At 42.9% G+C, this 11938-nt stretch overlaps 1 protein-coding gene across 2 annotated transcripts; it reads right to left on the bottom strand.

Annotated features, from left to right (window-relative positions):
• Positions 1–2835: 2835 nt before the first annotated feature.
• cdk4 (cyclin-dependent kinase 4) lies at positions 2836–11824 on the bottom strand. Of its 2 annotated transcripts, none has more exons than XM_053869047.1 (8): positions 11622–11824; positions 8368–8612; positions 8154–8289; positions 7923–8090; positions 6424–6533; positions 4576–4626; positions 4375–4510; positions 2836–3498 (listed from the first exon to the last, which is right to left on the bottom strand). In XM_053869047.1, the coding sequence occupies exons 2-8, from the start codon at positions 8583–8585 to the stop codon at positions 3403–3405; spliced, it is 915 nt and encodes a 304-aa protein (XP_053725022.1). In that variant the 5' UTR covers positions 8586–8612; positions 11622–11824; the 3' UTR covers positions 2836–3402. The 2 variants fall into 2 exon arrangements, with proteins under 2 accessions (XP_053725022.1, XP_053725021.1); XM_053869046.1 differs by having other exon boundaries at positions 8368–8587.
• Between the last annotated feature and the right edge of the window lie 114 nt (positions 11825–11938).

Genomic DNA, 11938 nt, shown 5'->3' with positions numbered 1-11938 from the left:
GCATCAAACCATGATGCAGGAGAGAAGCCAGATTGGTTTTAGACGCCTGTCGTTCACCTTTACGAAACCACCAAGACAGGTCTCTTTGGAAGGGCATCAACAAGACTGAATATTTTTAACCACCCCGTTTGAGTGCACTTCAGAGATCACATTAAATTCTGCACAGCAGAGGCCGGAACCACAGAGTGCAGGCGCTGTACCAAGATGTACGGTTAGAAACTGGTGAAGCTGCTGGAGACGCAGTATTTCAATGGTTTGCACTTCCAAAAAACAGTGCTGGAATCATGGTTTTGTCATGGCAGAAAATGTGGCACTTGAATAATAAGATAATAAAATAAACTAAATAGGTACATCCAGCAACCACAGCACACACACACACAGTTGAAATCTAAATTCAGAAAGTGCTGCTTTATTGCAGTGTACAGCAGTTTTGTGACTGTGATGACGGTTTGTTCTCCATTATGGACCTTTAGAGCAGTGATTCTTAACCATAGGACCGGATGGACCGAATGGTTGACCTGCACGCGCCTCCTAGACGGCTAAAGGTTTTTCAGTTTTACACCTTTGGGCCACCAGACGTTCTGTTTTAATAAATTAGCTACATATGGTGGCACTAGTGTGTCAGTGAATTGACTTGACAGCTGCAAATCTGTGACAGTTAACAACTATGGAGAAGTTCTTGAGAAGAAAAAAATGATAAAGTGATGCTTCCCCCAACAGTAAAAAAATAAAACTAAAAATAAAAAATAAAAAATAATAATTATATATATATATATATGTATATATATATATATATATATATATATATATATATATATATATATATATATATATATATATATATATATATATATATATATATATGAGTTAGACATGGTTTAATTATATTTATTTTTGTTCAGAATTTTATTTTTGTTTATTTTTATTTTTGCATCAAGTGTATTTTTTTTCTTTAGTAAATTTGACGAACATGACATGACGATGACAAATAAATATCTTTGCACTGATCACATGGTTTCATGTCATTTCATGAGGTTTTGGTTTGTTTATGTGCAAGTAGATTAAATATGGTTGTTGGTCACAAATGAGATCAAGAGTAATGCAGCGGTATACAAAAACATGCCTGAATTAAAATGATGTAAAGTTCATTTTTTTCACATTACGCACTCTGGAGGTCCCATTATTTGGATTACAAATTCATTGTCAATCCATGAGATGGGTATCAGTGATAGGCAGCAAAAATCCTGATTGGAGCATCCCTAGCTTCAACACACGTACATAATGCTTCCCTCAGTTTAACAGAACAGATACTCTCAAGGACAGGGGTCTCCATACTGCTAGAAAGGGCCACAGTGGGTGTGGATTTTTGCTCCAACCTATCAAGTTGAGTTTGACACCCGTGCTTTAGCATCACCTCAGAGGCTCTGAAGAGGCTCAACATGTGGCCATTCTGGTGTTGATAGCAGCTTCCTTTAAGCAACATTTAGAGCAGATGCAACATCTAGGATTCATTCACCATTAGTCGCCAGTTAACCCAGTGCGATTAATCGAGATTAAGATTTTTATCGATTGACTGCCCTAACTAATATACCTGTTGAACAAAGGATCATAGTTGGACTTGAACGTAAGATCATCTTGTATAAAAGGATGTGTCTTTAAAATGGCAGTCGGTGACACGCAAATCGAGGTTCATTTCCAAGATAATCAAGTTTGGTGACGTGTGAGAAGCAGCAGACGACGGATGGTTTCCAACAGATGACGTTCTTTTGACATCAGCAGGGGACCAAATGATGACATTTCCTGAAATGTCAAATTGATGATGTCGGATAATGTCTCAGGTATCAACGTAGGAAGAAATCTGTAATCTAATACGGCTTCCACCTTTGTAACACACACACACACACACACACATACACACACACACACACAATTAATCGTAAAAAAACATTCATTACTTTAATTGCATTTAATCGTTTTATTTTAATTTAATTTAAATTTGCTCTCCAGACAACAGGGAACCTTTGTAAGTGCAGGAGTTCCTGGTCCACTGATCACACTGATGCACAAGACACGTGGCAGCTAGGATGATGACAACAACAACAAACATGGAGGAATCCCTGAACAGAAGCAAACAAACGCTTCTGTTTGCTTTTGTTCAGGGAGATTTGAAATTCTAATAAAATTGAAATTATTATACCAATGGTTTCAAGACACTAAAAGAGCTTTAGTTTAAATAAGGTGATATAAAAACTTGATGCAAAATAAACAATATGTTGTTGTTTAAATGTATGTATGGGTCCATCATTATATTTATATATAACACTCTCAAAATGATGCGACCGCCTGTGTACATGATGTGAAAAAAACGAACCATTAAATCATTTTAATTCAGACACGTTTGCTCTCTGAGAGCAGTTACTTAATGGTGATCACTATGTGCCTCAGAAACTGGGACAAAGTGGTCTTGTAAGACAAGAGACGCTGCACGCGGGCAAAGTGTCTGCTTCTAAAATAAGAGCTCTTTAACCCTTTAGTCACCCGCCTTAAAAAATTGCAACAGGCAACGTGAGGGCATATAAACAAGCCAAGCTCCTAATATGGACCCTGATGTAGTTGCTACTTTGCACCAGTAAATAGCACACGCCTCTGAACTGCATTTGAGGGCATGTTTCTATCAAAGTGTTGGGAGTGAATTGAGACGATGAAGCTTACATTTGAAGGGTAAATCAAATGCTGAGACCTCCACAGTGAAAAAAAGAAATGAAAGTGTCTGGTCCACCCGCTGCAGCAGCTTGTCCCTTCACAACCAACTGAACAAAAGCACACAGTTCAGACTTCAGCAGTGATTCGAGGTTTATTTATACTCTTGAGTGAAGATGGTTTTGGCACATGAAAAAGACCAAACATGAAACAAACACACCTTCAGTCATCTAAAAACAGACACTCGGATTTCTCTCCCGACTTTCTGAAGGCATTTGTTTCTTGTGTGTTCTCACCTATTCTTTATGTCTGAAGGCTAAAGCTTGTGGCAGCGTTTTCACTGTAAAAAAAAAAAATCAGTTTTAAAAAATACAATTTAACACCTCTCTCGGCAGAGACTGGCTACTGTTTCTTGAGTATTTGACATTATGTCAACAGCTCTGCTTGTGTGCCAGTAAAATCCCTGCTGACAATGATGACAGCAAGCAAACATTTTTAAAGTTACAAACGTTGGTCCTGTGGGATACAAAAAATGGCAGTGACGCTCAAGTCTGGTCCTTCTTTTCCACACCCAGCCATGCAGCAGAAGCTGCTCCGTTTCAGTGTACGGCATCTTGTGTAAAGTGATACACACAGTGAAGGTCATCGATCAAGGTCGGCTCCAAACTGAGACGCTTTTACGGTACTTTCCTCAGCATCGTTTCAGCTTTTCGTCGGTGTCTCGTCCTCGTGGAAATATGCATCGTCTAGTGCATTCAGTGCAGATATTCGCTTGTAGGGGTCAAAGGTAAGCATTTTCTGTCAAAGACAGACAAAGGGGAAATGAAGGCAGCGGCAACAAAACCAAGCAGCATTTCCTTTCAACATTCAAGGTCACTTGAACAAGCAAGAAACCAGTCAAAAATCATTGGTCAAACAAGGAGGTGCAGTCACTCGACAACTGAAACCAGGAAATTCTGTTCAAATATGTTAACATCCCTACAGTCCATTTCCCTGTCATGCCTTCCTTTTCTGTTCATTTTCTTGCTACCCCAACGCTGTTATCAGTTAAAATGAAATGTTAAAATATGATACAGTTGTGGGAAGAGATGTCTCTCTTTCAAAAATGCAATTTTGCAGTTGAACCCCTGTGGAATTAGCTGCCTATACACGCCAGGTCCGTGGACAGGAAGGGAATGAAAACTGCAACATAGACCACGCTTCAATTCAGTATTTACAGTTCAAACACAGCAACAGTTTGGTGCATCAATGTGACCGATGTTTACCGCCTCCCTCATAGGGTCATTATCAGACAGACACTTTCACCCCTCTGGCTTTCATGTCAAACACCCGAGGGGAGCGGATGCTCATAGACTTAAGAGTTTATGTCATTACATTTCATTTTAGATGTGGTCACCATGTCAGAGTTGCAGAGGGGAATGTATTCCAAGCTTTTACAAGCCAGATTGATGGCATCAAACGATTCGAGGAAACACTTGATGCAAGGTTTTGAAAAATTATTTGACTGAAGAAGTATTTGGTTGCGAAGTGGGAGCATGATGAAGTGGATATTGTTTCTATAGCAACTCAAATTCCAGTCAGTGCCAGATGGACTGAGGCAGGACAGCGCGTGCTGCCCGTTGCAGACAGCAACACAACAAGCGTTTGCACTGATAAGTGTAGCCCGTGTCTCACCAGCAGCAGCTGCTCCGCCTGCTCGTCGATCTCTGGGACAAAGTCTGACACAGGCCGGCGCGTGACTGGGGGGAAGTTCTTCCTGGACAGTGTAACATCAGTCGGCCATTCCTGCTCGAGTGGCAAGCCAATGAACCTGGAAACACAATGAATTATGACGCTTGTTGCATGTCTGACTTTGAAGAAACAAATTGTACTCACTCAAATATTTTTCCAAGTTGGTCCACTTCTGATTCGCCACAAAATAACGGTCTGAAACACAGAGATCGCTGCCGGTTTGGTTGTTTCACAGCCAAATGACATGCAATGCGCCTATATTACCACCAGAGGGCGCAAGGAAGAAACGCTCCTCTGGGCAGTGTCTATTGAAACCGCCTGGTCTCACCATGGCATCTTAAGGTTTGGTTGGGCAATTTAATACATAGTAATATTAAATACTTTTGTTATACGGTTTGGATATTTGAGAAATTAAATGCCACAGATCAAGCCGCAAAGGTCAATGACACCAAGCTAATGAACTCCCTGTTGATAGGACCCAGTCAATGTTAAACACGGGCCTGTTGGTCTCCCTCGACTGACGTGTGTCAGCCCTGCACATCTGAGTCCAAACTTCTTCTGAAAGAGTGTGGCAGCGGAGAGGCTCACTTCTGTCATCATCGAAACTTTCTGACCCTGCGGATTGACCTTGAGAAGAGGAAACTTTTCAGTCTCCGCCGTGGAGACGAGACATCCGTTAGGAGTCATTTATTCAACCAGTGAATGCAGAACTGAAACTTGATCACTTGTTTCCCCTCAACTTTGCATTCAGAATGCCTTCTGAATCTGGGAAGATCTACAGTTCACTTCTCTCCTAGTGGATGTCAACTTAATAATGTCATGCACTTAGGTTCCAACAGAGTTGTTTTGACTGCGTCTGTCTTTCACATGAAAGTGGGCAACAAAAACATGACCTATCGATGAGACCAAGGCAGAGGAACTGCAGAAAAAGCAAGTGCTGTCAGTTGTTGGCATGTCGATAATACAATCGTGATAACTTCATCCTGACAGATTGGTGAGCAAGAAAAGGCACTCAACTTCTGACTAATCACAATACAATATTAAGGGTGGAGAAAAGCGCTCCATGAAACTACATTCTCTGAAACCTAGTACAGTGTTCAACTGGCAACTATATATTATTTTAATAGTCCCAATAAGTCGCATGCTATGGAGCAATTAACTGGTCAAACCCTGGAGTGAGCGCTCCAGCCTCGGAGGTGTAGAGAGCGAGCACCTCCCCTGTGACACTCTACCACGGTCAGAGACAGGAAAGGTTTTACACCTCAATATGAAGAAAGAACAGTCAGTAAATGTAGCTAACGGGACACGTCTGCATACAGAGGCTGCGTTATACATAATAACGGAGCGAGTCGTGGGTCAGCTGATCGCTCCGCGCACGTTATGTTTTTTCCGGCTTTTTTCGGAGGCGTTCGAGTTCTGGACTTTCGTTCAAAATCAGAAGCAAAAAAATCTTGAAATTTTTGTTCGAACTCCGATTTGTTCGAAGTCCAGGATATTCAAAAACCGAGGTACCATTGTATATATTTCAAAGATATCAGATTTTAATTCACAATAATCAAAAAGTCAATGAATCACAGTAGTTAAAGTCAAACTCTTTCTATTGATGAGAAATAACATCATTACATTATTGGTTAATTTGATCTCAAACGTTGACTATAATAACGTTTATCTGCAATAATTTCTGAGACGATTATTAGGACCAGCAAAAACTGTTATCGTGGCAGGCCATTCTGTAGTGGAGAACTCCACACTTGAGTTGAGACAGAGAGCAAAAGGTTGAGAATTGGCGAATTGCGATCATATTCAGTGAAATTACCGGACAGAAACACCCTTTTCATGGACACGAGTGGGATGACAGTACGAGTAGGGCTACCACACTACATTCTGAGTTGAGAATCATCCCTCAGTTTTCCTTTTGTTCCAGGAATTTGAATATTTCATGTACACCCAAAACAACAAACTCTAACTTTGTCAATGCCTTCATGAACTCACTTGCGCCTGAACATCTCTGCAAAGATGCAACCTGTGCTCCAGATGTCCACAGGGGTGGCATAGCTGGACTGGAGCAGAACTTCAGGAGGTCGATACCAGAGAGTCACCACCTACCAAAAAACACCAATGATCACGGATTAAATTGTCAATAACGCTTTAGGTCGAGAGACTTTGAGCTCTACCGAAGACATGACTGCAGCTCTGACATCAATGACACATAACAAAACCCAAGAATTACACTTTTTGAGAGAGAAAAAAAGGATGTAATGCTGTTTCGTTGGATGAAAATGCCTGTGAATTTAGATGACTCAGATGATGTCAGGCATCATATATCAAGTGCATCATACGCAACACAAGGAGTGTCAGAACGATAGAAGGCCTCTAAGTAGGGATGGGCAAATGTTGTAATTTTGGCGATAATTATCACAATAAATACATTCTCATTTTATTCCATGTGTTGGACACTACAGTCTCTCTTGAAACAGCTTTATGATGAAACGTATTAGTGGAGTTTGTCTCCAACATCATCATTTGTGTATGTTTCAATATAATAGTTAACTATGTGTAGAGATGAGAAATTCAATGTTTCACGTCTCTGGTGTCTGACAGACTGCTTTGCCAGCTTTATTTAGGGGTTAAATTGAACCATCGGTCTGCTGTATCTCATGTTTCTTAACAGTTGACTTGAACTACGGACCAGTCTGGACACATTTCCTAGATGCTATTGAAGAAATATTAGAAATCATGTGAAGAAATAATCATTTAGTCATATTCTATTCTCCAAATCATTATAGAAACCAAATCATTATATGTCAGTCCTTTGTCTTGTGTGATGAAAAACCTAAAACAGTTGTTTTCCATTGCCATATTGAAGATTTCACTAACAGTTTCACCGTTTTAGAATTTGTTGATGGTCCCCAACTGATGCCAGGTTGCAGCATTAGCGCTGCCTATGAGAGTGTGTCCAAGATCAGTGAACCCTACGGTGTTTCGCCGCGGCGCCAGCACGGATCCAGAGACTCCGAGTCGACCAGTGCCACAACTGTCACACGCTGGTGGAGCCGGAGAGCACAGCGCACCGCCATAGTCGCGTCATGTTCACGAGTGTAAGTCCAATGCAGAGAGTGAGCCGCGCGTTTATTGAATTCATCGTCAGATGCAGAATCATCGTGGAGATTTTGTTTGGCGGTATATCGTGTACGATAAGTTATTGCCCATCCCCACCTCTCAGTAACATTTTAGCAGCAGACAAAAGCTGTAACTGTACTGTTGATACACTTTGATCTCGTGCCCCAGAAAATCAAAACAAATCCACATACCCTCACATATGGCAGGCTTGGTATCAGGAGAAGTCAAGTCTTAACTTCCCACCCGTGTATTTGAGCAACATTTAACATTTAATGCATGAAGCTGTTAGTCAAGTTTGTGAAGCGCCTGGCGCCAGTATCTAGGTGATAATTAACGGAGAGAGTAAATAATGAAGAGAGCAAGGGTCTCACCACGGGCGTGAGAGCCATGTGGCAGCTGTAGATGCGAGCCAGTCCGAAGTCAGCCAGCTTCACTTGTCCTTTGCTGGTCACCAAGATATTCTCCGGCTTCAGGTCTCGGTGTACCACGCGGTTAGAGTGCAGGAAGGCCAGTCCACACAGCAGCTGCCTCATGAGGTCCTGCAAAACAAGAGTCCCTCATCAACTGACCGGTCTGAGACAAGCACGTTTATTGATGCCCACTTTAATGTGGTCGGGGGATAGACCAGCAACGGGGGCCTTTTCAAGATAGGTCTTCAAGTCTTGGTCCACATGTTCAAACACGAGTGTGACCTTCGTCTCCTGGTCTGACCTCTGAGTGGCACAGACGTCCATGAGCCTGTGAAGCAAGAAGACCCAGATCTGTAAGGACATGAACCACAGTGAGGCACTGAACGTCGTCACGCATGCAACATACCGGACCACGTTTGGGTGGTCGAACTGCTCCAGCCGCTTCAGTAAAGCCACTTCTCTGACCGTGGAGATGGGGAGTCCATTCTGGTTTGTCTGGACCCGAACACTCTTCAGAGCCACAAACTTCCCACTCTCAGTGTCCCGGGCTTTATAAACCGTCCCGTAGGCCCCTCCTCCAATCTCGGCCACTCGCTCGTACTGGATGCTGGCGCCCTGAGCCATGACTGGAAGCACAATTCCAGAACGTAACTGTAGGGGGACAGGCATCAATTCTGAGATCACCACAGTGATACACAATATTTACATCCCTTAGATAAAAAGCTTATCCATCACCAGTTGCACTGCTGAGTCAGAATTATAACTGTATCATTTCATCACCAAATTTCACCACGAAAAAAAGGCAAGTCTTGTTGAAAAATTCCCACCGATTCCTCCTCAGCACATGACGCAGGTGAGTCGAGAACAAGGTGAACATTTTAACTTTACACACGTCATAGCATACAATCACATCACTGTACAAATTAACTTTCATGAGATGATGGGGACGAAATGTAATTTAAACAATGTTTTGACCAAAGTCTTGTCATTCATAAAGGTTATCTAATTCTTCCTTGCTGTGCAGCTTCTTCTTCACCCCTCCCCTGTTTGTGTTACATGGGCGCTACTTAACGATACTGCCACCTGCTGTCCATTTGAGGTCATCGCGACATTTTTATCATGAATTTTACAGCTATAACACATGCAGGGTGATACTGGTGGGTAGAAAAATAAAGAAAGAAAGGTGTGTAAGGCGATGAGAGGCTTGGTTGTTTCAGCGCCTTCTGAGTATATTTGGGTTTCACCGTCTCACTTCTTCTCACTGCTCAAGGTTGTCTTCCTTTTGTTTGCTGTTCATTTAGTTACACCACAGATCACACATTCGGGCTTGTCTGTATGATCCAGACAAGCTTTGTAACATTTGAGAAGAAAAAAAACAACTTCTAGCTTTGTAACATTTGACAAGAAAAAAACAACTTCTATATCATCTTCACAGAAATTATACTTCCATCACGCCTTCACACGTTCTCACCAGTGCCAAGAAATACATTCGTCATCCATTCAGTAATTTATACAAATTTATTATAATGCCCATGACTGCTATTCATCACGATCTCACCCTCCCAACTACGTGTGCCAAGTCACTAGACGCTCCATCTAACAACCCTGTGAACACAAAAGAAGATTCCGTTTTTGGCCTCATTCACTACTTTTATGGGCAGCCGATCTGTCAAGACAGCACCAGCCTCTCACTATGTGTCACTAGGGATTGTCTGAGTTTCCTCTTATCTTTTTCGGTGAGATGAATGAGAGCGAGCAGTAAACCCAATTCACGCAACACTCATTAATCAAAGAATGCTGGGTAGTAGAGCTCACAGCACACAGAAAGTCAAACATCTTGTCTGCTGCAGACCTTGTGAAAGATTGTTGCATCATCATTCAGGACTGAGTCATGTACCAGCTCAGACCATCCCACAGAAGGTCACAGCATGCAAGCTGTATGCTCCGTTCATGTACGTTTCAAACAAAGTCACCATCACTGATCACATGCTCCCATGCGCTTTTCATGTTAGTATTGCTGTTCACCACTATATCCATCAGGGGGAGCAGCCCACAGTCAGTATTGATCATGTAGCACAAAAGAGGAAAACGAAGGCAGCGTTGTAGGAGGATGGGGTCAGTGAGACTGTGAAATATATCTCCACTGGAGGATGGAGAATTTCTGCCAGTTATGTCTTCTTTGTGCCTCACATTGGGTAGTAATAGCAACAGCACTGGTTTCCAGTGGTGCTAAGTTAATGCAGGAGGCTCTGTCTGTATCCATATTTGACGTTTAGCCTTTAGTCACAAACAGTGATGAGCACCTGTCCTGATAAACCTTGCTCCAATTGAAGAAAACTGAAGGGAGGAAAGGACGACACGTACACAGGTGTGTGTGAGTTTGGACAACGTCTGCAGATGAGAGAATAAAAGCAGGGAAGACGATGAAACTTATATGACCTTTTAGATCAGTACATTCAAGTTACACCCCAGATGAGGACGTTGATGGAAAACACTATAACCTGCCGTGGTTCAGGAAACTTCTATTACAGCAGAGGGGCACTTAGACTAGATGTTCAGCAGCTTTGGTTTCTAAAAAATAATATTGCGTTGCAGATGCCAGTATATGGAAATGTCAACACCTGGCTCGTTCAAACTCAAAAAAGATATACAGATATTTGTTTCTGTTACTGGGGAAAAAGAGACGACAAGGAAATACATAACTATTTAGAATGTCAAGAAGGAAATTATTAGTTATTATAAGTTACCTGGTGGAGGTTATGTGCTTCGTTTCGTATTAAAGTATCTGTGATACAGTGAAATATAGCTTTATTTTACTTCAGTAAATATTTTTTTGTCCATAGATCAAGCTACTTGCGAGCAGCTCAAGTTGATCAGGCTGAAATAAACAATGTTACTTTTACACGTGAAGGTCCACGCACGTCATAGCTATGATGTCTGCTCCTGTTCTTCTCCCTAGGGTGAAGCGCCGACCTAGCCATCTCGGATCCATGCGGATGGTGCTTTCAGGAGTGTTTGAATTGTCTAAACTACTATAAATGAGCAGGTTTATGATGGTTTACAGGATTTGTGTGTGGTGGGGACAAAACAACCACTGGCAAAACTCTGTCCCCCCCAAACTGACGCCTATGCTAAAATGAATAGACATGTCATTTGTGGTCTTTTCATTCAGGGTCTATTTTTGGTTGCACTTCCACCTTTGCAATGTAGTTTGCCTGTTGGGGGCGGCGGCTCTTCTGTCAAGGGGGCTCCAACAGGAAGGCCCCTGACTCCCCCACTTCCTTGGTCAGTTTATTATTGTCCAGTCAAGACACAGGTCACCGGCCTGACACTGTTGACGCGACAGATCCGCACTTGGATTCTGATGAAAGCACCCGCGGATTCTGGGCCCCGGTGGGCGGGAGGAGCCGACAGATGGACTCCGTGCGTCCGGACACGTGGTTCTCCTCCACGGCGCCTCTTTGTTAATTAAACAGGCCAGAAGGAGATGGAACCAGCAGGCCAGACACGAGCTCCCGCGCGGCCACATGGCCACTGACGTGGCGGCGACAATCTCTCACAGAAGCAAGGGGAAACTCACTCCACTTCCACATGAGGAACACAGAGCAGAACCCACTCGTCTCGCTGTCACGTCCAGCTCGAGAACTTTGGCCCACTTACCTCGCACGGCTGCGTTTCTGAGGCAGGTAAACTTCCTGTCCACTTCAAAAGAAGGGCATGGTCGAGGAGGCGCTGCGCTGAATCGGGCAGATTCTGGTTCTGAAGACTCAACAGGAAGCGTTGATCCTCCAGCGCTTCTTTCCTCCACCTCCAGTCTGGACAGTTTTTGGGGTTTGTCGCTGCTTCCTGTTGCCTCAGTGTGGGAGGAGCCTCAACTGTCCCTCCTCAGTAGCGCGTCAAATACACTCGCTTTGATTTGAGTCAAGATGCTCTGTCGACTCGAGCGCGTCTTTCGTTCACTGGGATTTGTCGACTTC

Source organism: Synchiropus splendidus, chromosome 6, assembly GCF_027744825.2.
Source record: "Synchiropus splendidus isolate RoL2022-P1 chromosome 6, RoL_Sspl_1.0, whole genome shotgun sequence".
NCBI lineage: Eukaryota > Metazoa > Chordata > Actinopteri > Syngnathiformes > Callionymidae > Synchiropus > Synchiropus splendidus.
The sequence above is the reverse complement of the archived record's forward strand: the minus strand, read 5'-3'. Positions and strand labels throughout refer to the sequence as shown.

Excerpts from the sequence above, each read along its gene's own strand:
- cdk4 (XM_053869047.1), bottom strand. The coding sequence starts at position 8,585 with ATGGCTCAGGGCGCCAGCATCCAGTACGAGCGAGTGGCCGAGATTGGA. Across the intron at positions 6,534-7,922 it reads ACATGGCTCTCACGCCCGTG|GTGGTGACTCTCTGGTATCG; the intron begins GTGAGACCCTTG and ends GTTTTTTGGTAG. Across the intron at positions 3,499-4,374 it reads AGGCGGAGCAGCTGCTGCTG|AAAATGCTTACCTTTGACCC; the intron begins GTGAGACACGGG and ends TGTCTTTGACAG.